Source organism: Sphaeramia orbicularis, chromosome 6 (genome assembly GCF_902148855.1).
Source record: "Sphaeramia orbicularis chromosome 6, fSphaOr1.1, whole genome shotgun sequence".
In the NCBI taxonomy this organism is placed as follows: Eukaryota; Metazoa; Chordata; class Actinopteri; order Kurtiformes; family Apogonidae; genus Sphaeramia; species Sphaeramia orbicularis.
The window spans coordinates 11,713,265-11,738,556 of record NC_043962.1 but is presented as its reverse complement, the minus strand read 5'-3'; the positions used below and the strand labels follow the sequence as shown (position 1 = coordinate 11,738,556).

Genomic DNA, 25,292 nt, shown 5'->3' with positions numbered 1-25,292 from the left:
ATGTTCTAAAAACAAGGGTGACATTCTTGCACTACCAAAGGTATTTTTTCTATCATCATTTACAAAAACTAGAAAAAAAAAAAAACCAAACAGATTAATGTCTTCAAAATATTCTTGAAAATCACTTTTTGCAGTGTGTATGATACACATCAGTGGGTTTCTTCAGGGCTGGTTGATAATGTCTGTCTTAATGGTTTGATAATAGCAGGTATAACATAATCTGGAGATAATTGTCTTTTTCCTGCAGCTGAAGCTGAGTTCAGATTTCCTCTAGCACACATACTGATGCAGGAGCTCCATGTTGACCATCATCATCTTCTTCTCATCTCTTATAAATCCATCAGCATCATAACATTTATTAATCAGAATGACACACTTGTGGTTGATGTTTTTATATTTTGGCCTTGAAATTCTGGAGGGAAACTGAAAACTACAGTAATTTAATTATACTTCATCCCATTAGTTCACATTAGTTGGTGACCCCTGTCTTATAATGAGCAGATAAGCATCAGAAGTTATTTTATTTTGTTTATTAAACTTTAATTACAGTGTTTATTTAGTTGCATTCTTAAAGCTGCAGGATTGGTGAAGGAAACTGGGTGGAAAAAAGACCAAAATCAGACAAAGCAGATATGTTTTTGCAGCTAAATATTAACCCTTTAAAGCCTGGGACATTATTCCAGGTAAAGATGCTGCTGTAAATTGTCTGTTTCAGGTTCATAAAAGGTGCAGTGAGTATGTGTTTGTGTTCCTTTTCTTTAGTGGTTTTGTTTTACTGTGTTTTAGCGTCAAAACAGGATGAAATAACAGAAAAAGACAAAGGGAGGAACTGAAGTTCCACATTTGCTGTAGTTATTAGTAGTGTCTAATTCTGGCTTTTGGCTCTTCTTTGCTATTGAGCTGAATGTATGGATAAAGTAGCCAATGGGTTACAATCCCATAATATTCTATGCATTTATTTTTACCCCACCCCCGAAGGGGAGGCAAGGGGTGTTGTTTTTGGTTCGGTTTGTTTGTGAACACTTTAGCAGGAAAACTATTGGTTGAATTCATACCAAATTTGTAATGCGGCTAGTACAAACACTGAATCCAAATGCAGTAACTCGGACACAAAAATAAGGTTCAATGGATTTATTATTCACACACAGGTGGAAGAATAATAATAATGACAGAATCTTGAGGATAAAGGTGGGAGATATCCTCCTCTGATTCGTCCTCCGGTTCGAGGGCGGCGGCCCGTCTCCCCGAGCGGCGTTTGGGGTATTTTCCCCGACTGGGGAAAAGCAAAGGGAGGTCAGGGACGGAAACAGGTCATGCACAGGCAGGCTATCACTCAGGCAACAGGACATAAGGGCTAGACAAATACTCACGTACCAGAAAGTCAGGGCGAGAAGATCGAAACCAGGAAATCCAAAGAGGCAGACAAAAACCGACAGGGAGCAGGCAGTAGGCAAAAAACCGAGGAATCCAAAAAGGGTCACAACAGGCAGACAAAACGAACAAACGAGGTCAAGACGCTGGTAAGAACTACGAGAGTTACAAACTGGCGTCTGACAAGGGGAAGAGACAGGGTTTAAATACACAAAAGGGAGGGAAGACAACTAGACACAGGTGGAGCAAATCAGGGCGGAGACAGGTAATCAGGACAGAGGTCAGGATGAACGGGGAACAGGAAGTAAAGACGACGGACAAGACACATGAGGGAAAACTTAACAAAATAAAACAGGAAATGACAAACAAAACATAAAAGACAGACAAAACCAGACTAGCGTCTGGCAGCAGGTATGACAAAATTGGGTTTATAGATTACCAGTGACCCAGAATAGATGTGATTACATTTTGGGAAAAGTAGGTCAAAGTTCACATTTTTTTAAAGAATTTTTAAAATCTTTTTTTTTTTTTTTTTTTTTGTTCCATTTACTTATAATTGGCCAAATTTCACATGTCTCTTGCAGCAAAACTATTATTGGATTCATATCAAATTGGATCTATAAATTGGCAGTGACCCAGAACAGATGTCATTACATTTTGGGAAATGCAGGTAAAAGTTCACATTTTTAATGAATTTTTTAAATCTTTTTTCCCCATTTACTTATAATGGGCAAAATTTCAAATATTCATAAAAACATCAATTTTGTTTCAATTTATTTGAAATTTGCCACATATACAGAGGCAAATGATATGCTGACATTGCCCCACGCATAGACATGATGACATCAGCTGGATTGATGCCAAAATAAGTTACAGTAAGTGCGAGGGGCAGAGTTTGTTGTGCCTGGAACCACTTGTTTTTGGTTCAGTTTGTTTGTTTAACAGTTTAGCAGCAAAACTATTGGTTGAATTCATACCAAATTGGGCTTATAGATTGCCAGTGATCAAGAATAGATGTGGTTATATTTTGGGAAAAGTAGGTCAAAGTTCACATTTTTTATGAATTTTTAAAATTGTTTTTTTCCCCCATTTACTCATAATGGGTGAAATTTGTCTATGTCTATGTTGACATCAAACAAGCTCCAATACGTGCAAGGGGTGGGGTTTGTTGTGCCTGGTACCACTTATCTCTGGTACTGTTTAAGAAGAAGGTCAGGATTCTACGGACTGGTGTGACAGATTTGTGACTCACATGTATTTTCTTACAACCAACCAGTAGTGACACTCACACTGCATCTGAGTAACACTGTAATGCCACGGCTGTGCATGTTCTTTTTTTTTTTTTTTTTTTTTTTCTGGAGGAAGATGTACCTTGGTGTCCTTGGAATGAGTCTGATAGTTCTTTTCATTTAATTTCCCCAAGGTTTTCCTACATTGAATATTTCATTATCTCCACAGTGATCAGAATAGGGATAAATGAATAAAACTCTCAGGGCCGACTGTGTGCACATTTTACACTAATGGCACACTGATTGCTTGAAGCTGTAGGAAGCCAATAAGGATTTGATGGCTCATAATGACCTACTTTTCAGCAATCATATTAGTTTATATTGCAATATGAATCATTCATGGTCCACTCTGGTAAAATAAGGAGAATTAGTGTGACGTACGTACAGGCGTCTAATCAGACCCATCAGTGCAGCCGAGTGTTATTAATTCAGGCTGTATGGGGTGTGTGGTGGGGGTGTGGTAGGGGGTGTCTTGTGTCAATAAACAAATGGTGTATTCCCAGTCCTGGAGGTGGGACAATCCAGTCTGTCGTTCCCGGAAAAGCAGGTCAAGCAGAGTCATGAATGAGCTGTAATGGACATGAGCTCATTCAGTTAAAGCTGACCCCCCGCTCCCTACATCGTAAATACTTCAAATCCCAGCATGCCTTGTCACTCACTGTCAAATTCAGGCACATTTGACATTGACTCATATATTGTCAAGTTGCAGTTTATGCATGTTTTGTTGTTTAATTACACTGGTCAACAACAAATTTATTGTTTGAAGTTTTTTGAGCTGATTTAGGATCATTTTGGTGTGCTGAATCCAAAAATCACATGAATTTTGCTCAGTCAGGTCAATTTTCTGAACTATGCTACATATTGGCTTTTTAACATTTTTGCTTACATTTATGGGCATTTTCACATCATATGATACAAAATTCTTTCATATTTCTTGCAATAAACGAGTTCTGAAGATTTTACTTTTGCCAATTTATGATTAATGTTTTTTTTTAATATTACAGGTGAATGAAATGGCTTCGACTAGAAGATCTTGCAAAAATAAGCCTGACGTATTCTGCTACATCTGCGGTGAATACACCATTGTACCTAACAGGAATCAAGTCACAAGTTCCATAAAGTGTGCTTACCAATCTTATTTTGGTATTAAACTTGGTGACCAAGATAAAGTTTACAAAAATGTAATCAATTTTGTGAGAAGAGCAAATTTTTCAAAATCAAATTAGCAAAAAAACCTGACCTGATTGAGAAAAACAGATGTCATTTTTGGATTTAGCGATGCAAAATGGTCCTAATTCAGTTGAAAAAACCTAGACAACTTGCAAAAAACATTTTTTTGCAACCCAGTGTTATTGAAAGGATTACATACAAGGGGCAAAGACCTCAGCTTGAATGTTATATATGTTAAAGTTGTAATACCACTAATGGCCACTGGGGTGACAACAAAAAGACCTGACACCTGCTGAGTTACACTGGATCTGTCATGAAAAATACACTCACAGTCAATGAAAACTTTGAGACCATATTTTTCAGCATCATTTTTATTCTGAAACCCTAAACTGGATTTTTTTCATATGAATCATTTGTTTAGGATATTGGCATACAGAAACAAAAATCTAAAGTTTCAAGAATAATTTCAAAACAAAAAACTTAACAAAAGAAAATGGCACCTACCAAACACAAAGTCACAACTGTAGCGGTCCTGGTCGGGAGTTATCACTCTCTCTCTCCCTGGACGCGATCTATCATCAGCAGAGCCTGCACTGTAAGCCCAGAAGTTGTATTCACTAAAATGCTTTAATTACAATGCACTTAAATGATTTAAGTTTAATGACATTATGATAAAATGTTAAGTATATTCTAGTAATTTGTAGACATAGTCGAAAGTACAAAACAGTTTAAGCTGAATGGATTTAAATCACTAAGTTTTAGTCATGACCACACCTTTTTATCTCAGCATTGCATTGTGGGTATTGGGCATGTTGTTGAAAATGTGTTCTTTTTCTGTGCAGGGGTTCAGAGGGGTTGTGGTGTTAGTGTTAATTTTGACTTAATGTGTGTATGGCAGTGTTTATTGGCCTTTTAGTTTTTGTTTTTGTATTTTTGTAGAGCTGCACCATGAGTCAGAGCCATAGGAAGAACAATGGCTTTACTGTTCATCCAGGGTTGCACTTGTTTGATAAAAATCTCAAGGTTATGCCAAATTGAGCACACTAGCAGTGCCGACATATGATTTGAACTAGCATCTCAAACTTCTTCAGTTGATGCCACAATTTATAAAGTTGAGTGACCATACGAACTGATTTATATTATAAAAGGCTTTAATTCAAATCAACTTGGAATTGAGTAAAATGAACTGATTATATCAAATCTAATGATTATACAAAGCAATTGGCATTGCAACAATTTTTAAGATAAATTAACTTGGCATTTAGTGTGTTGTACTTAAAATAGCAATTCCATTCAAATCAAGCATTTATGTCTAATACACTCAAGTTTTTATTACTCATTACTCAAATTTTTTAAGGCAACTAATTACCTGAGATTTTTTAAGTAAACTCAACTATCTGGTCTTACAGTGTGTCGTGTTGTGGTGTTCAACCAGGTTTCTGATTGTGGGTTAGGAACAGCCCATACATAGGCCTGGCTATATCACTGGAGCTCAAAGCGGCCTCCACCATACCCAGTGCCCGGAGACGACGTTCACATGATAGACGTGGCATGATGCTGTTCACTGGACTAACAATGGTGGCCTTTTTTGGGCCTTTATATAGGCCTTCAAAAGCAATCCTCAAATTGTGCAGATACCCACTGAGTATTGCTTAATGTGTATTTGTTCCACTTTTTGCAAAGAGACCAACCCATGTGCAATGAACCAGGACAACATGACAACTCATCATTATCTCAACTACCTGAGCACTAAGTCATCAATAAACCCACAATGAATAATTACAACCCCCCTACAAGTAGTAAACTCAATGAGTTTTTCCTGATTAAATAAAGCTTAAATAAAAATAAATTCACTGAATTTTTATGAACATCAGTTAATTAAACATAGGAAAATATCTGATCTATAGCAAAAAATGCAAAACACGGAAGATAATATTATAATAAATGGTGAAAAAATGACTTACAAAAGGTTACAATAAGAGAAAAATTCATCTGGAAGTCGACACAAAAGTACTTTTGGGTCCGTAATCTTTAAAAACCTAAATCTTTTCAATTATTTTTTCCTATATATTTAAATTAAAGTTTACAGCTGTGAAGAAACTCACTCTTATTTTTACCAAACACTCTTTTAAGTGACTTTGGATGAGTAGTATTTGTGCAATGCTATTTATTTCTCAGTCACCTATAGATGTCAAGACATGCTGTCATCCTCTACAAAACTCACAGCCCAACCTGAAATAGCAGTCGCCTCCTCCGTATTTATACTCCCCTGGATTTATTCTTAAGTCTTGGGGACCAGCTTGTCTTACGGATACACCTGACAGCAGCGGTTGTGGATGTCAGGTTGATAATGACATCCCAAGTCGTTTTATTTACAGCCTCACAACAGCTCAACAATCGCTTTAATCGTGATTTATCTGAATATAATTGATGCTTGTGTTTGTTTTGATGTCGGTTTTGTGCTTGGATCTGTGTATTCCCATCCGCTGTGAATGCCACGGGTAACATTGACAGAGCGTGAGGTAATGAGGAAGACGAGGTGTAGGGTCCTAAGCTGAGGTCAAAGGTCAAAGTGGGTGTCATCTAAACAGGCAGTGGCCGCCGCAGACTGTAATAGTATCACGAGACAGCAGAGGTCAATGTCTCCGAAGGGTCAAACCTATCGCCATGAATGTTGTGCGGTCGGTATGTAAACAACTTCAGTGCATTTGTTTATGCATGAACAGGTGCAATGGCTGACTTCAGAGGGTGATCAATACCAGCGTGGGATCTCTCGATACCCTCTGACTTTGATGTTTTATTCAAAGCTATGAATTATTGCTTAAAAAAACAAAACAAGTAAACATACAGAGCTGAGGTGGTTTTAATAAATTGAATTTCTTGAAATATATTCGCATCAACTTGACCTTCTGCCATCGTTGCTACGCCAACACTTCAAATCACGGAGCTGTGCAGCATCACGTCATATGATACTTTCTCTAGGAATGCCCTACTCTTTTTTTTTCTCATGGGAACTGATCCGGGGGGTCCCCTGTGGTCCACCTGTCGAGGGACACCACACCACGTCACACTGGAGCCTTTTGAGGTTTAGCAGTGGTGAAATTACTCTTATTTTCATTTTATACAACTTTATATTTCTACTCCACCACCTCCCTGAAGCAAATATACTAGTACTTTTTACTCCCATACATTTGTCTGACAGCTTTAGTTTGTTTTAGTGATTTATTCCAAACATGCAATGAAATTTAACATATATATATATATATATATATATATATATATATATATATATATATATATATATATATATATATATATATATATATATATATATACTGTATGAATAAGTAAAACAGAAATAATAATACAAAAATCAACAATCCAGACAATCTTAGAAAGAAAAACAGCACAATAGTTTAATTTACGTCACTGTTTTTCAACCTTGGGGTCGGGACGCCACATGGGGTTGCCTGGAATTCAAATGGGGTCACCTGAAATTTCTAGTAATTGACTAAAAAAAAAACAAAAAACAAACATACTAATAAAAAAAATGTATAGTGAGTTCAGAGAGACAATCATAATCCATAAAAGACATGAAAAACTTCAAAGCTGAAACTGAAGCACTGTGGTTCTGTTTATCTGTCAAATGTTCATTGTGGTCAGTTTCAGATGCTGCAGCTCTTTCATAATTCATAGTTTGAGTTCTTGTTTGTTCAGTATTAATTATCAGCCTTGTAAATCCAAGCTGGACTGACTGTACATATCCTGACCAAGGAAACTGAAATTCTCACTTAGTGCAGTTATCTACACCTGGCTTTACTGCCTCTGTCCAGAATAATATAAATTACAGACTAAATGTCAGCTAAAATTGACATTTATTTCCAACATAGTATAGCAAAGTATTAAATGATCAAAAACAAAGAAATTTTTGAAAAAAAAGTCTTCATTTTGAATGTCTGGGGTCGCCACAAAATTTGTGATGTTAAAATGGGGCCACAGGCCAAAAAAGGTTGGGAACCACTGATTTACATGCATGAAAAGGGGTGGGAAGAAGTTCTACTTATTTAATCCCACCCCTTCTCCATAAAATATAAATAATACAGGCTATTTATCTCTCCCTCTTCTGTTTACTGTAATATAAATTAATAAATAAATAAATAAATAAATATTACCCACACAGCCATGCATCCTTATACATATACATATGATTACATACACAACATACGAAGACTTATACACATATATTCTTTTACCTTTGCATTTCCTAATTGTTCTGGCAAAATACTGTATAAATAAATAACACTGGGTTACAAAAAAATATTTTTTGCAAGTTGTCTAGGTTTTTTCAACTGAATTAGGACCATTTTGCGCCGCTAAATCCAAAAATGACATCTGTTTTTCTCAATCAGGTCAGGGTTTTTTTTGCTAATTTGATTTTGAAAAATTTGATCTTCTCACAAAATATAATAATTAATACCAAAATAAGATTGGTAAGCACACTTTATGAAACTTGTGACTTGATTCCTGTTAGGTACAATGGTGTATTCACCGCAGATGTAGCAGAATATGTCAGGCTTATTTTTGCAAGATCTTCTAGTCAAAGCCATTTCATTCACCTGTAATATTAAAAAAAAACAATCATAAATTGGCAAAAGTAAAATCTTCAGAACTTGTTTATTGCAAGAAGTATGAAAGAATTTTGTATCATATGATGTGAAAAGGCCCATAAATGTAAGCAAAAATGTTAAAAAGCCAATATGTAGCATAGTTCAGAAAGTTGACCTGATTGAGCAAAATTAATGTGATTTTTGTGTGATTTTTTTTTTTTTTTTTTTTTTTTTTTTTCAGCACACCAAAATGATCCTAAATCAGCTCAAAAAACTTAAACAATAAATTTGTTGTTGACCAATGTAATGAATAACTAAAAGAAATATATACATAAATAACAGTGAGCATATGTTGACAATAATTAACCCTCATCCTTATATCTTGTGGAAAAATATTTCCTTATAAGTGTTTTTGATCTAGTTTATGTTTGAACAAGCTGAAGTTTATTTTGGAGTCTTCCTCAGACTGGTTATTTACGTTTGTTAACTCCATTTTTATAGTAGTGCTGCACTGCTGCTGCTGTAGAGGAGCAGAAGAGAGGAATTAAAGATCTCCAGGATGGGCAAAATTTCTTCTACATACTCCTCTACATAAAAATCAGTCTGTTATTATGGATGTAGGTATTTAAAACAGTCATTAGCTGAGAAACTGAGCCAGCTAATCCCAATAAACGACTAATTCCCAGCAAAAATTCCCAACAAATTGTACATATTGACCCATAAATACAAGTAGATTTTTCATGTTATATATATCGAACATTTAAGCTAAATAAAACCCTCTATATGTAAAATGTAATATCACAAAGTTGCAAACGGATCTCTTCTTCTGAGCCCATAAAGAGTTGACTTTCTTCAGACGTGTGGTTCTCATAGGAACAACCACAACACAACACAACATCCATCCATCTTCTGTTTATCCTGGTCCAGGTCATGGGGGCAGCAACTTAAGCGGGGAATCCCAGGATTCCTTCTCCCCAGCACCTCCTCTAGCTCCTCTGAGGCATTCCTGATGCCTCACTGTACATTAAAGAACGAACAATATATAAAGTAGTAAATGACGTCAACAGGAAAACGCAACATACACATGCAAATGCAAAATTTGCGTCATACATAACAGTAACAGAGTTTATTGCCGTTTGCATAGGTATATTTACAGTCTATATACATTGGAATTTCTGTTGTTTTGTGTATTTGTTAAAAAAAAAAAAACACAGTTAAAATAGTTAAAACAGACATAATATAAAAAGAAAATAAACATACACACACAGGAGTCATAAAGAAATGTAAAGGTAACAGTACATTTTATTACATTTAAAAAAATAAACAAATATTGCAGTTTGAATATGAATTACAGAACAAATCATTGACGGGGATCATTTTACTGTACAGTGAACACTTGGACTAGTCATACTGTAAAGGCAAAAAATGCTTCAATACATTTTTTTTTTAAAGTAATATGTGAAATGCAAGACTTTTAGTGATGTATTTTCACAATGTGTTATTATCCAATCCAAGCCAACTTTATATGTAAAGCACTTTAAAACAACCACAGTGCTGTACAGAAGAATAAATAAAAGAATAAAATACAAGAATAAATTAAAAGATATAGAAAAACTGTACAAAAACAAAACATAGTGCCGTACAGAAGAATCAATAAAACCTAAATAAAAGAATAAAATACAAGAATAGATGAAAAGACATGGAACTGTACAACAAAAAACACAAAACAGTGCTGTACAGAAGAATAAATAAAACCTAAATAAAATATGAGAATGGGTTTTAAAAACATAAAACTGTACAAAAACAAAAAAAACCCAGTGCTGTACAGAAGAAAAAAAACCTAAATAAAATAATAAAATACAAGAATAGATTAAAAGACATAAAACAACTGTACAAAAACAAAAAAAACAGTGCTGTACAGAAGAATAAAAACCTAAATAAAATACAAGAATAGATTAAAAGACATAAAACAACTGTACAAAAAAACAAAAAAAACAGTGCTGTACAGAAGAATAAAAACCTAAATAAAATACAAGAATAGATTAAAAGACATAAAACAACTGTACAAAGACAAAAAAAAACAGTGCTGTACAGAGGAATAAATAAAACCTAAATCAAAGAATAAAATACAAGAATAGATAAAAAAAAAAAAAAAAAAAAAAACAATTATTTAAAAAAAAAAACAAATATTAGTACTTCTACTGAAAATAAAATCCTTCTTCCACAATCAGATTTTGGACATCTTTAAATAATGTGAGTTTTAAGTTAGTAGTGGTTTACACTGTGCAGGTACAGTATGTGATCGGTCAAACTCCTGTCTGGCTCCTGTTACCTTCACACTGGTTTGAATGCAGATGAAGTGGTCTAGTGTGACACTGGGACATAGTCATTCCCACCTCCTGCTACATTTAGACCACTGGTTACCTAACATGTGGCATATGTAGCGGGGAGTTCCTTCAGCCTGAGCCGGTTGGTCACGTAGATCGATCACCCTGTGGACATGTGTGGAGAGGAGAGCCTGACCCAGATATTCAAACATGCAGGAAGGTTATGGTGCAGAAAACATCTAAGACTCAGACTCATGTTCGCTGTAAAATCACACAAGTGTCATATTCTCACAGGGTGTCGAGGAGGGGTCTGATTTACTGTCTTTTTTTTTTTTTTAATCCACTGCTATTTGCTTTTATTTTATTTCATTTTACACAATTTTACTCTTTTTTTTTAAAAATCGTATGTGCATTTGCTCGCTTGTTTTGATTGTTTTCATCATTTGTCTGCTTTTGTCTATGTAATCTTTAAAGCTCTGTTATATTTGTGATAAGACAATGAATAAATGAATGAGTGAATGAATGAATTTATTTTGGTCATTACAATACAATACAATACAATAATTATAATAAACTTAAAAACCATAGAAGGAATAGGCTAGAAGCAAAAGCTTGATTTTTTTGCCTGTCCTTTTTCACCGGATACACTACATTGAATTAAATGTGTACAGCATCGAGCATTCACACCATAAAAAAAAAATAAATAAATCAACAACAACAAAAACATATCTACCATCTCAATTCAATATTCCTAAATGATTTTAAACTTAAGGTTTTTTTGTTTTTGTTTTTTTTAATTTTGTGAAAGGTGTGAACAATTTAAATTCATCATCAGGTCCATTCCATAATTTCACACCAACATAAGATAAGTTAAGATTAATTTATTGTTTATTTGTCCAAGACAATGTACAAATACATTAATCTAAAAAAAAAAAAAGAGATACTTTGCACCAGAGTTAGCTATAAGCTACTTTCCATCTGCTGTCACTGGGCAAGAGCACACACAATATAGAACATTTACATTACATACAATACAAAACTAACCTTAGCTCATAATTACAATAGTTAAAAACGTAGATAAGTTAAGATACGTTTAGTTTAATTTATTGTTTATTTTTCTGGGACAATGTACAAATACATTAATCTCTAATAAGAGATGCTTTGCACCAGAGTTAGCTACAAGCTACTTTCCATCTGCTGTCCTCGGGCAAGTGTGCACACAATATAGAACATTTACATTATAAACAATACAAAACTAACCTTAGCTCACAATTACAATAGTTAAAAACTAAGATAAGATAAGATAACATACGTTTAGTTTAGTTTAATTTATTGTTTAAATTGTCCGGGACAATGTACAAATACATTAATCTCAAAGAAAAGACATACTTTGCACCAGAGTTAGCTACAAGCTACTTTCCATCTGCTGTCCCTGGGCAAGTGTACACACAATATAAACATTTACATTACATACAATACAAAACTAACCTTAGCTCATAATTACAATAGTTAAAAACTAAAATAAGATACTGTAAGACAACTATATGTCATTAAAGATTCAATATTTAGCTTCATATGTGCGTGTGTGTGTGTGAGTATATATAAAAAACTTTAAGGTTGTCTTGGGAACTGGAACTCGGTGAACATACAGATTTCTACCAACAAGACTCTTCCACATATAATTAAATGAACACACAATTATCACATTAGGTTTAAAGTACAGTTAGGAAACCAGTTAGCTCCTTTCGTTTTGAAGTGAAATAGTATAGGTCATATGTTTGTGTGAAATTACCTTTTAACTTGGTTATTTCAGCCAAAGTTACATCTGAATCATAAAATAATGCCTGGGGTCGCGTAGGTCATGAACCTCCAGCTGCTCTGAAGTTTTTACTACAGTAAACACGTGTGCTTACATGCACGTACACGTCTCTCATGATTAAGATTGTTACGACATCGCCGTCACCCACTGACATACCTCTCGAAACCCCACTTATTCTTTGATTCAAGAAATTCTCTCTGACGTCAGATCTGTGTAAAAGCCCTTTTTTTTGAGTCGAGCTCATTAAAACAATGTAAATTCCTTGGTCAAGCGCCTATGTAACCAGGGAGACTTCCTAATGGTCAGTGAGGGTCATAAATCTGTCCAAATGTTGCTGCTATTGTTGTGAGGGAGGCTGGGAGTCAGATAAAAAAAAGGTCGCATCAGATGTGGATTAATAGATATGGCACATACAGGAAAAAAAATGTTGAGATACAAGTGTGATAACCTCCTGAGACCCAGTAATGCATTTTTGTCCTCTGTAGGGGACAAGAGTCTTACAGCTTTATTGAACAAAACAAAACAAACAAAAAAGCACCGTAAACTGCAAAGGACATTCCATAAAAAATGTAAAAATGCATCTGAAAAAACCATTGTATCATGTTTCCAATAAAGGAAATAATTTAATGTTAAAAAAAAAAAAAAAAAAAAAAGTCAAACCTTGTACCTTCCTGGGTCTCAGGAGGATAAATGAAAATGCAGAGGAGAGGAAGGTCTTCAAAAGGTTGCTGGAAAAGTCAGGCATTTTTCGTCTGGGGGAATACAACAGGAATGCGTGTGAGCATGCTGTGCATCTGTGTAAGGGCATTCGGGTTCAACGCTCAAAGGCATTCATACAAGGATGATGAAAGCCTGAAACTCAGAGGAGGTGTTGTCCTTCTTGTCTTTCCCCAAACAGGAGCTCTGGAGGTGTGACATCACAGTAATAATGAAGGCAGCAGCGGTGATGGCCAAGCCAGGAGGCTATAAAAGGAACGCAGGGAGTCAAGTGTTTAAGTAATGAGCCACGATCCACCAAAGCAGACTGACTTTATACCACCAGGACAAAACTTTTATACTGTCAGACTGAGGAGACGTGACCGCCACTGGGTAAGTTCACCTTATTAGAATGGAGATGTAGTAGAGCAAAAACACATTTACATCAACTTTATATCTAGTCTCTAATTGATTTAATAGTTTTAGGTAAAATGTTACACTTCATGGCTATAGTCCAAGAACAAGACGTTTTCAAAGGAAGTATATTTCTCATTTTTTTTATTGGAAAAGGTGACAAAATGTCTTCAATATTACTATTCATACATATGTTATCTATTAGAGTTATTTTCTTATTTTATATGTACAAAAGTGTAAGGAAAAAAAAAATGAACATATGAATTGGGTGCTTACAGTTTTGGTATTTCTTAAAAACAATCATAGCGTTACAATACTTCTTAAACCATCACATATGTTTATGCAGAAAAACATAAAACAAAGAAAAATTGTAGTGACACTATAAAAAGCAGGACATTTTTAGAGGAGTGATTAAAAATTCTGGGTGACTACAGGATACAAACTTGATCCATTTGTTCCAAATATGACAAAATTTATCCATCTGGATTCTGGGTCTGTTTTCAAAGGAGGTATATTTCAACCGATTATTATTTGAGATTCAGAAATTCAACCATTTTACTTGGTCTCTGGATTGATTCTCATGTATATATATTCTATAGACAGTCTGTTAAATATCATTGAGTGGATTATGAGGAAAAAATACACATTTATTACGACTGTCATTGTTCTGACATTGAAATCCTGTGTAGTGCAATAAAAATTACAAAACTAAAGTGGTTGAAATGGTATTTCATGTAATTTGAAATGTTGTTTTTTGTGCTCTAACAGGTCATCAAAGACAACATGAGAAATCTCGACTGTAAAATCGTGCTTCTATCACTTTGTATTTTACACATCTCCACCCTCAGTGAAGGGCGCCCCCTGAGGTGAGTCAGCTTTTTCTCATATTCCCTCTCTCTGCAGTCAAATAAGTGTTGCCTCTCTCAGTCTGTTCCCATACCTTTATCTAATATTATCATATCTATGCAGAAAAAGGGCTGTGAGTGAGGCCCAACTCATGCATAACCATGGAGAGTACAAGCAGCTGCAGGAACGTAAGGACTGGCTTCAGATGAGGCTGCAGGCCATCCTACCCACTCTGGACAGGGACAGTGAGGAGAAGGTCCAGCCAAAGAGGAGAAGACTGCACCTCGAAAACCTGCACGACCTGCACTACCTGCACAAGCTGACGGAGGAGGAGATCAAGCATGCAATAACCATCTTGGAGAAGCTACTTGAGTCCAAACAGTCCTGATTTTATTTAATCTTAGGCTATTTTTTATTTGACTTTCTCAAAAGAAATTCCAGTTGCTTTTCTACTCTTTATTTTTAATCTGAATGTCTGAATGTGTCCCTCCCCCCTTCTCCTTTTTGTAGAATGTAAATTTTCTTATTTATAAGTCGATAGTATATTTTATTTAGCTTATTTCTTATTATTTATTCAGTTTATCTGCTATTCATGAAATGAATAGGAGAAATTTCTTATCTGCTGTGCACTTTCGTAGAGATGTGGTGTTGTAAACTACTTACAAAAGAGCTGCTTTGTGACAGAAATGACATTAAGAAATGGACCAAGTGAATTGTGATTGTCTTTGCTTTAAAGCATGACTTTCCTTCCTGATTTTCGATATTTTATGTGCCCTCCTACAATACTGTTAAGTAGTCAAACTCATATTTTTTGATCAGCCCAAACATTACATAATGTAAAATTAATTAATTAATTAATAAAATAAAGTTTTATTTGTTCTCTTGCCTATCTTAAAATAGGCCATTGTTGTTTTGATAGGTTTAACCCTTTCATGCATAGTGGTCACTACAGTGGACAGCTATTCTCTTCTGTATTCATGGATTTTATTGTTTAAGTTCCATATCAGCCAACACAATGGACGCTCACTCTGCAAAAATCTAACTCTGACCAAGGGTATTTTTCTCATTTCTAGTCCAAATATCTCATCACACTTAAAATCAGACAGAATCACCTAAAGGGTAACTTTTCAGTGAGATGTAAGAACTGATTTATAGACAATAGATCTGGAAAATCTGATTTCAAGTAAACTTACCAAGATAATTTTCACTTGTTCCATTGGCAGATTTTTTTGATTGAATTCAACAAAAAACAATGTTCCTCTTTAGGTGACTGTCTTATTTTAAGTGTGATAAGATATTTTGACTAGAAATGAGAAAAATACACTTGGTAAGATTTAGATTTTTGCAGTGCATGCACCATCCCATACACTGCAGTTCTTACTGTTTCTGTAACAGTACTGTTCTAGATAAACCAGATCTGCACCAACATATTTGAGTGTAAATCATTTGCTTGTTATTGTCATTAAACTGTAATTAACAGGTTTTTTTTTGTTTTTGCTTTTTTTTTTTAAGAAATTTGATTAAGGCTCTCATAATTCATGCATGAAAGGGTTAAGATGTAAAATATATTAAATAAAAACCGAATAAATTGATTCTGAGAAGATATTTCTTATTCAACCACCAGATTTGTGTGTGCGCGACTTGAGTTATCTCGCGATATTTCATGTGAACTCCGCTTCCCCAAATCAAAACATTGAGTCCGTAGCAAACTGTAGTACACGTAGGCACTCGTTTTAACACAAACTATTGTCATTTTAACGAAAACAAGCCTTTCGGCCGACTGTAAGCGGACTATTTCAATGACACGAAATAGGAATGTTACACATAAAGGTAAGGGTAATTTATTTTAAACACTTTTTTTGTAGTACCAGCTAGCTGTGGTTAGCAGCCTAGCAGTTCCTGGAGTGTTAAAGCTAGCTCGCTAGCTAACTTCACAAGCTAACCAAAAAGTCTTAAATCCTCTTAGCCACTCTAAAGTCTCTACATTGTGGACTGACTTCTCCGTTACATCGCTCGTAAGTGCACCCCATCTCTTTAACATGAGTCTTCCCTAGGGCGAACACTGTAACAGTGGCTTTTATTCTGAAAGTATCAGAATAGGGTTGTAGTTCGGGTCTTAATAGGCTGTGTGCTTGTATTTGTTCCTCTCTGCTTATTCTCGCTTAATTATGTAGTTTTAAATGGAAATTCTGTAGCTTTAAATGGTAATTTAAGTCAGCATTGTACAATAGTTAAGCAAAGTGGCCATCGTTGTTATGTCTAACTAAAGGATACGTCAGCTGATTGCTTAAATATGTTAATAGCTGCTTATTTTATAGTTCATTGTCATTCACATCATTAATATATAAAGATAACCAGGCTATTAACATTAAGATGACATGAGACTGAGTCAAAGTGAGGGACTTGTCTGGACATGTTACACCCGTGACAGTAAGTGAGCCTGCCCAGAGGTGTAATCATTATTATTAACTCATTTCATTTAAAGCATTCAGTGTATTCATCATAGTTTGCTTTTCTCGTTCATTTTGATCAAGACTGTTTACTCGTTTCAATGTCGAGGCAGACAAGTGGAGACCTTGGAAGCTGTACAGACAGATGTTCTGATGGTAATCCCATATACTGTGCGGCATTCTAGCAGATAAGTCTATGGTAAAGCCGGCGGTGACCCGTGAAGAGTCCATCTGGATGCTGAAAAGCAGGAGTTAGAGGTTGACCTGTCAAACCTAATGCTGTAAGTTGAAGAACTGTCTTTGTGGTGTAGTCCTGTTAACCCTTATTAAAAGGCAGTACGGGATAGAAAATGCTTTGGTGTTTGTAACACTTTTAGTAAGGTATAGTTAATAAAATGTTGTACCTTACAGTGTAATGGAGTCTCCTCTTGTCATGTCAGTGGATATTGCTTGTACAGTTGTCCCTGGCTTCACTTTTACACTTGACATTTATTTCTCATAGTTTGCTCATGGTTTGATGTATGGTTCGTTTGCAATTATCATGATAAATTAGGAGTATAAAGGGCCTCTGTCTGACATTAAAACTTTAGTCATACACCCAATGTCACTTTGCACTGAAATATCATACTGAACATTACAGGGATTTTTTTTTTTGTTCGCTTAGTTTTGTTTTTGTTTTTTTTTTTTGCACTTTACACTTTATTTTTGCACCTATGGTGTGTTTGCTCTTGTGTTTTCCTATCTATCTATCTATCTATCTATCTATCTATCTATCTATCTATCTATCTATCTATGACATTAAAACTTTGGTCATACACTCAATGTCACTTTGCACTTAAATATCATACTGAACATTACTGGGATTTTTTTGTTTTAGTGATTTTTTTTTTGCACCTTACACTTTATTTTTGCATTTATAGTGTGTTTGCTCTTATGGTTTTCTATTTTCTACTTTAATATCTATCTATCGATCGATCGATCGATCGATCGATAGATAGATGTGTGATTTTTTTTTCTCCCACTGTCTCACCTATATTTAAGCGACTTTTACGTCTTTATTTATTATCATTTTATACAAAAATTGCTTACCTTGCGGGTTTTCTGTCTTGTCTTTAGTGGATAAAACCTTAAATTATCCTAAAGACCCTGGTTGACTCTTAAGTACTTGATAAATGCTGCGTTCACGTGATGTGGGGAATAATAATATCGAGCAATTACCGTGAGCCTACAGTAAAATATGCAATCGAGGCAGAAAAATAGAATTAAATACCAAAACAGACAACGAATCAGCATATGAAATGAATTGCATTTATGACGCTTCGTTATAATTAACATCATCTCGTGGCCCACACTGTATTTTCTACTGCCCTGACAGGATATGTTGTCTTAAATTCTGTACAGCAGTTCCACTTTTGACTTACTAATAAGAAAACAGTGGGAAAGCCTGTGATTCCAAGTGAAATCCGCACTCAGGTTGACATTGAACATGATGAGCACTGTGAAGTCTGAGCCTCCGAGGGCTGCACTTGAACGCAGCATCGCTCTGCTTCAGTCGAACACGCGGCCATTCACAGTTTCAGGTCCCTCCGGTGACTCTGAATGACTGGCCGGTCTGCTTCACACTCTCATCCACACATCCTAGGCTCCGGTGCTTTGTTTCTTCCGCCTGTTCTTCTTCTTTATTTCCCCGCGTGTGTTATAAAGTCCGGCTTTGAGTGCGCGTGTGTGGAAAACGATGCTGATGAAGTTGGAAAGTAATGAGCGAGGATGCTGAAGCTGCCGGCAAGCCCGCTTTGTTCGGAGGAGCGCCAGGCTTTTGTGCCGCTGTCATCCCGCAGCTCATCCCCTGCTGCTTTGTCTTCACTTGGCCTTCAGATACCGACCGGTAGGTTCGGGTCCAGCATCCAAACCACCGGTGCTTTACATAGATCATTGCATTACACAGGACTACTCAGCATTTGAGTGATTTTTTTTTTTTTTTTTTTTTTTTTTTTTTTAATTTTATTTTATTATAGTGTGATTTCTAGCAATTCCATGAATGTGAACGGTGTCCTAAATATACCTCTGCTGTCTCCAAATGGGACTCCATCACAAGAGTTAAAACTGATGTGCTTATTATTATGGGCTGTTTCTGTCTGTTAGGTTATAATTGCTTTTTAATTGTCTTTGTTTGACACAGGCTTTATTGATATTGTAACAAAAAAAAAGGGTCGCCTGCAGCCTTTATCTTGCATCTTTTGTTGGTTTCCAGTGCATCTCCTCTGCCTCCGCCTCTGCCCATCAGTGTGTCGGTGTCAGCAGCCCCTAAATAATAGATGGGACCCTCACCCCTCGGGGCGCTCACCTCGTGCTTTTAATAGACTGCAAAGATGCCTCCCTTGCATCTTTGTCCGACTTATTGTGTCTTCTGTGAACTTGGCTTGTTTTTAACATGTTTAAAGCTCACCCAGTGCTACTGGAAGTGGCCAATTCAGGAAAAGTAATGGAAAAATCGTGCTACCAGGGGAAAGGTGGTGGTGGTGGTGGTGGTGGTGCTCCCCAGGAACAGGAAACTAGGCAAGTGAAGCGTGTTTCTTCCCAGTCTGCTGGTGTGTGAAATCTTTTGGCCGCCGTACATTTGCATTGCCCTGCGAAAGATGAGAGGAGCTTCCTGCCCTAAGTGAAATACTGCCTTCTCAGTTCCTTTGTTCCCAACTGCCCTGCTGGTCTGGCTGTTGGCTGGCTGCCTGGTGGGCTGGAAGACATGCTTTTGTTTTTATTTTCTCATTTCTATCAGGCATTATAATCCCATTCCCTGTAGAGTTGAATAAAATGTGTTTAAGCTGCATCAGACACAAGTGCAATTAGACTCACATGCTGTAGTCATTCATTTCTTAGTGGATTACATAACTGCGGTTAAAATGTTTTTGATGTGATTTCTGGACAGTATTCAGTCACCCCGGCAGACTGGGTGACAGTGTCTGACTCGTCTAGGTGAACAGCATAAAGGGCTGTTTTCACATTTTCATCTGTAGTTATTACTTGTATTTTAGGCTGATAGAGACTGTGTAGTTGTTTGTTATATGAACAAGGTGAAGCAGAGTCTTTGTGTTTGTATGTGCATCTCTGTGTGCACATTTTCGTTTCTTTCCACAGCTGCTATGGTGACCCTTGTCTTCAAGGACAGAGCCTGTGTGTGCAGCTCTACTGTGGATCATACATGTTCATGTGTGGGATCTTTTTTTTTTTTTTTTGTTCTCTCTTTCTAAAACATTTCACCTACTTGCTCAGTGTTACTGCAAAATCTATCCTATTCATTGTTTTGTCGTTTTCTTTTATTTGTGTACTTTTGTGTGTCCCTCTACAGTTTGTAGTTTGTGTTTCGTACAGGATCATACATCTAGAAATTACAATATGAAACAGGAAAAAATAATCTGTGACCTTGACTGGGTGTATCTCAGTCATTATTCTCCCTCTTCTCCAGGTGATGATCAGTGATCTCTGTGTATTGTGGGGATTTTTTTTTTTTTCAGACTCTGTTTTGTCTGCTAAGCCAGACACTCGGCCAGTGAGGCAATCAATCAGACCGACAGACGGACAGACCTCAGCAGACAAACAGCCCTTCAGCACAGTGAGGAGTCAGCCAACAACAGGACGGCTTTTTCTCTCATTACCAACCTGTTTCTGGGATTTAGTCTTAACATCAAACTAATTAAACGAAAAATCTGCTCATCGTGCACCTAAACTGAAAATAGTGAACAGCTCGGCATTAACGTATCTAAAAACATGTTCACACCAGTAATTGTTACACATCCGTAATAGTGGGGTCAGCTGTCTTAGAGATGGGCAATGTATGAAATTAATTTAATGGATCAATCTAAATGCCTCAATCGCAAAATCAGTATTAGTACTTATTCCGGAGACCTTGCTCAACAAAAATCTAAATATTTGTTTGTTTAAGTATACTTATTTTACGGCTGTCAAAATTAATGCGTGAACACGGATTAATCCGTCATCATGGTAAATGGTAAATGGACTGCACTTATATAGTGCATTTTATACACTGTCATGTTGCCTAAAGTGCTTTACAAAGCCTCACTTTCACCCATTCACACACACACTCATACACCAGTAGGCAGCTGTCACCATGCAAGGCGCTGCCAGGACCTACTGGGAGCAATTTAGGGTTCAGTGTCTTGTCCAAGGACACTTCGACATGTGGACAGTCGGAGCCAGGATTCAAACCGATTCAACCCTGTGGTCATTGAACGACCAGCCGTACCAACTGAGCCGATGCCGCCCGACAAATCATGATTAATCTGATAAAAAATTTTAACGCAATTAACCCATCTGCAGCACAGAATGACTCTGAACGTCTCTGCCAACAGAACCAACCCATTAAGATGGAAGATGCTAAACAGCATGTTGGTCCTCTGGATGGAAATATGAAGACAAAAAAAATCAAGACGGAACAGTTGACCGACATAAAGTATTATGCACACTGAGCAGGAAGGAGTTTTCTTTTCACCGAAGCACTTCCATCTTAAAATACCACATTAACGCTAAGCATTCGTGAGTTGGGGATTCTGCTAGCACTTTGGCTAATGTGTCCAATGTGTCGCCCAGCTTGTGACAGACACGTTAAGTGTATATATATTCCCGTCTTTCTTGAGTCTGTTTGCTCATACAAAATGAAACGTGATTAATATAGATTAAAAATGAATGATATTTAATTGTCATTAATTGAAATTAATCCACAGCAACCCTGTGATTAATCTGATTCAAAAAATTTTATCATTTGACAACCCTAATATATATTTATCTGGAATATTCTGAATATGTGGGATGTGTAAATCAACATCAAGTACAAATTTTCATGTAATTTGTTTTAAGTTCTGGAACCAAAATTTCACTTTTCACAAACTCCGCCTCTAACAGGTACTTAAACTGTGCTGAGTATCAGTGTATTTTACAGAGAGCATTGCATTATGGGTTTTGTAGTGTACTACTAAGGAAATAAATGTTCCTTTGATAAGTTATTATGCGTAATGTAACCAGTCAGCTGTTACGGCAGGGCAGTCAGAGAGAGGTGTCTGCATCAGAGACAAAGAAAAAGTCATTTATTTTCTTGGCATTTATTGATAATTGTAATAATGTGAATATTTTATTCATGGTCAGTAATTTCATCAGTTAAGTCTGTCCTCAGTGTAGTGTATTATACAGTATATATAACCTACATGAAGTTATTTATTTTTATGACCCATTTGTGTTACACGTTTATTAATATGAACACACTTGTGTTTTGCAGAATGAGCATATTCTCAGGGCTGTAATTTGTCCTTTTTTAATTAGTAACATAAGAAAATGTCTCCCTTCCTCTCATCGCTCCCATTCTTAGTCTGTCTGATGGCCTCAGTAACTGGTCATCATCATATTTCATAGCTGCTTCTCTCCAGAGATCAAGGCTCTGTTCATTACTGAGACCTGGACGTGTCTCTGCCTTATAAGCTGAGCATTATTGATCAGATATGCAGGCACACTGTCGCAGTGGAAATGGATGGATATATATCATCGACACAACTATGTGAATGTAACACATCTTGATATAATGGAAGAATAATGGCATTAGGATTGGATCGGTATTTCTTTTCTTGCACCAGTAACACAACCTTTTGGATTTGCTGAATCATTTTCTGTCTGTCTTCTCTTCAGAGATTTTTCTTTGTTGTTTTTTTAACGCATGCATGCTAGAGAAACATGCAGAAAATGTGACAGGACTGTAAAATATCGAGAACAGAATTGTTGAGTTGTTTTTGATAAGTTTTCATGTTTTGGGTTAGTCAGAACTCATAGCTCGATGATGAATCTGGGCTATAATCAGTATGTCCCCTCTGCTAACCTTACAAGTGTTACCAAAGCTACAGCATATTAGCTTCAGTAGTTCAACTACAGCTAGTCTGCGGTAATAGCTAGAAGTACTACAGATATGGGTTTTTTCTAAAACCGATGCTGATTTTAAAAATTTGGTCAGCCGATGGCCGATATCTACAGCAGATTTTTGAGGTCGATATTTAAGGCCGATTTTTTTTTTTTTTTTTTTTTTGCTTTGCTTTTTTTTAAAGCACATTGACTGTAAAATACAATTGAAACACTCAGATAATTAAGATTTTTATGCAGGAATATAAATGAAATTATTAATACAAGCACATATAGTACTCTTTTACATTTATTAAACTTCAAGTGCTGCCCACACAGGTGCCTGATCAAATATCTTATAACATTTTTACTACTGTTCAAATATCAGCTTTCAAAAAAAAATGAAGGCCGAAGGTTGATATTGAAAAAAATCAATATATCGGCCCGATATATTGACCGAGGTCGACAGTTATGGGTTTTTCTAAAGCCGATGCCGATTTTTAAAAATATGGTCAGCCGATGGCCGATATCTACAGCTGATTTTTAAGGCTGATATTTTAGGCCAATTTTTTTTTTTTTTTTTTTTTTAAGCACATTGACCAAAAAATGCAATTGAAACACTCGGATAATTACGATTTTTATGCAGCAGAATAAATGAAATTATTAACACACGCACACATGGTACTCTTTTAACATTTATTAAACTTAAAGTATTGCCCACACAGGTACCTGATCAAATATCTTATATCATTTTTACTACTGATCAAATATCGGCTTTCAAAAAAAATTAAGAGGGATGGCCGATATTGAAAAAAAAAACATATATTTGTCTACCTCTAGTAATAACAAATACATGTTAAGGTCAAGGTCAAGTTTATTTATACAGCACATGTAAAACATAGCAAAGTGCCCAAAGTGCTGTACAAATCTGCAGATACAAATGCAAGATATGCTAAAACTAGTAAAATAAGGATAAATACAAGATATAATAAAACTGATTAAAAAAACGGATACACAGTAGTAGGATAAATAACATCTAAAACAGAACCAGAAGATAAAACAAATAGAAGTCACACACTTGTATTAAAAGCTAGTGCAAATAGGTGCATCTTTAAAAGAGATTTATAGTGCTCAGTGCACATATGATGTTGTCATTTTGCACAAACTGAAGGAAGAAAATTAGTCTTTTTGTCCTTATTACCCAGAGGAATGAGGTTGAATCTGAGGTGTGTTAAGTGTCCCCTGGCTCTGAGCTGGATTATGGCTCAAACATAATACTTTTTATAACATTTTCATTTTGTTTTCAATTTCATTTCAGTTAAAAGTAGTTTCAGTATGAATTAAAATATGTGGATAGAACCATGTTGTGCATTAATAAATGACAGCCTAGCCTGTGGTCATGTAGACAATTAAGTCAAACTTTTCATTCGTTTTCCATAATCATGGAATTAATAAGAGAAGGTAGCACGACCGAAATAGATTTAAAATTTTGCTTTTCATCGAAATTATTGCCTCCCAGCAGTTTTTCTGTACCTGAGTCATAAATAACTCAGTGTATGTGCGCTCCTGTGCATTAATGTGTGTATTGAGGTGTTCTTTGTGAAACACAGGCCAGATATAATAGGAACCGCTCTCGCAAGGCTGTGTGTCTTTCGCAGGAAAAAGAGAGAGAGAAAAAAAAAAGCACTGATTTACAGCTCAGCACTTCAGGAAACATCCTTGGCTCCGGGGCAGGGAAGGGTGTTCGTAAGCAGCCGAATCTGTGAAAAAACAGCCTGTGGAGCCACTCGAGCACCATTTCTGTTTGTCATCTTGTACCTAAGTGAGTTCAGATAGTTTCACATGGATCCGCTGTCTAATGGATGTCGGGCTGGTGTGTCAGTGTGTTTGTTTGTGTGTGTGTCTGTGTGCAGCTTCAGGCTGAGGCTGAGGCTGGGTTCGGTGGGTCCGTGTCTGAAGCTCTCAGCTCCTGTAAGGATTCACATGAGTTGACGGCAGAGTTTTCGCAGCCTCTCAGCTCAGCTCAGCACGCAACAAAACAAACTCTCCTTCCCTGTGAGAGATTTCTGCATCACTTGTATGTGTGTGTGTGTGTGTGTGCACGCAGATCTGATCTCCGAGTTAACTATCTCATTGTTGCATAAAGTCATGCATCAGTGGACTGGTGTCATTAGAAATGTCTTCCCATTTGTAGCTGGAGTCTGTCTCTGTGCCAAAACCATTCACACAAGCACACGATTTCAGTAATGGTTATTGGCAGAACTGATTATGTCTGAGTTTGAGGCTGTAAAATGTCAGGGAATTGTGAGAAATGACATTCATAATCATTGTAGAGGAAGAACGTGGCCTACATTATGCAGCAGATGTTTTATTTGTGAGCCAATCATTGTAGAATAAGCCTTGTCAGG

The 25,292-nt window shown here is 36.2% G+C and overlaps 2 protein-coding genes across 5 annotated transcripts in view; both read left to right on the top strand.

The window, feature by feature from the left end:
• The first annotated feature begins 13,528 nt into the window (after positions 1–13,528).
• Positions 13,529–14,967, top strand: pth1a (parathyroid hormone 1a). The gene is made up of 3 exons (XM_030136586.1): positions 13,529–13,672; positions 14,462–14,559; positions 14,663–14,967. Exons 1-3 carry the CDS (start codon positions 13,583–13,585, stop codon positions 14,925–14,927), a joined length of 453 nt encoding a protein of 150 aa, XP_029992446.1. The 5' UTR covers positions 13,529–13,582; the 3' UTR covers positions 14,928–14,967.
• Positions 14,968–16,215: 1,248 nt separating this feature from the next.
• LOC115420946 (BTB/POZ domain-containing protein 10-like) overlaps positions 16,216–25,292 on the top strand; it is a 37,374-nt gene continuing 28,297 nt past the window's right edge. The window contains exons 1-2 of one of the 4 annotated variants that reach the window (XM_030136584.1): positions 16,216–16,369; positions 17,175–17,270. In XM_030136584.1, the coding sequence (XP_029992444.1) occupies positions 17,266–17,270 (5 nt within the window). In that variant the 5' untranslated portion in view covers positions 16,216–16,369; positions 17,175–17,265. Of the gene's footprint in view, positions 16,370–17,174; positions 17,271–18,571; positions 18,875–19,459; positions 19,546–25,292 lie in introns of those variants that run through there. The other 3 variants (XM_030136585.1, XM_030136582.1, XM_030136583.1) reach the window with 3 other exon arrangements.

What these genes read in the sequence shown, in the direction of transcription:
- pth1a (XM_030136586.1), top strand. Translation starts at nt 13,583, where the DNA reads ATGAGCCACGATCCACCAAAGCAGACTGACTTTATACCACCAGGACAA. An exon ending in GGAGACGTGACCGCCACTGG is followed by an intron (nt 13,673 to 14,461) that starts GTAAGTTCACCT and finishes GTGCTCTAACAG; the next exon opens with GTCATCAAAGACAACATGAG. An exon ending in AGTGAAGGGCGCCCCCTGAG is followed by an intron (nt 14,560 to 14,662) that starts GTGAGTCAGCTT and finishes ATATCTATGCAG; the next exon opens with AAAAAGGGCTGTGAGTGAGG.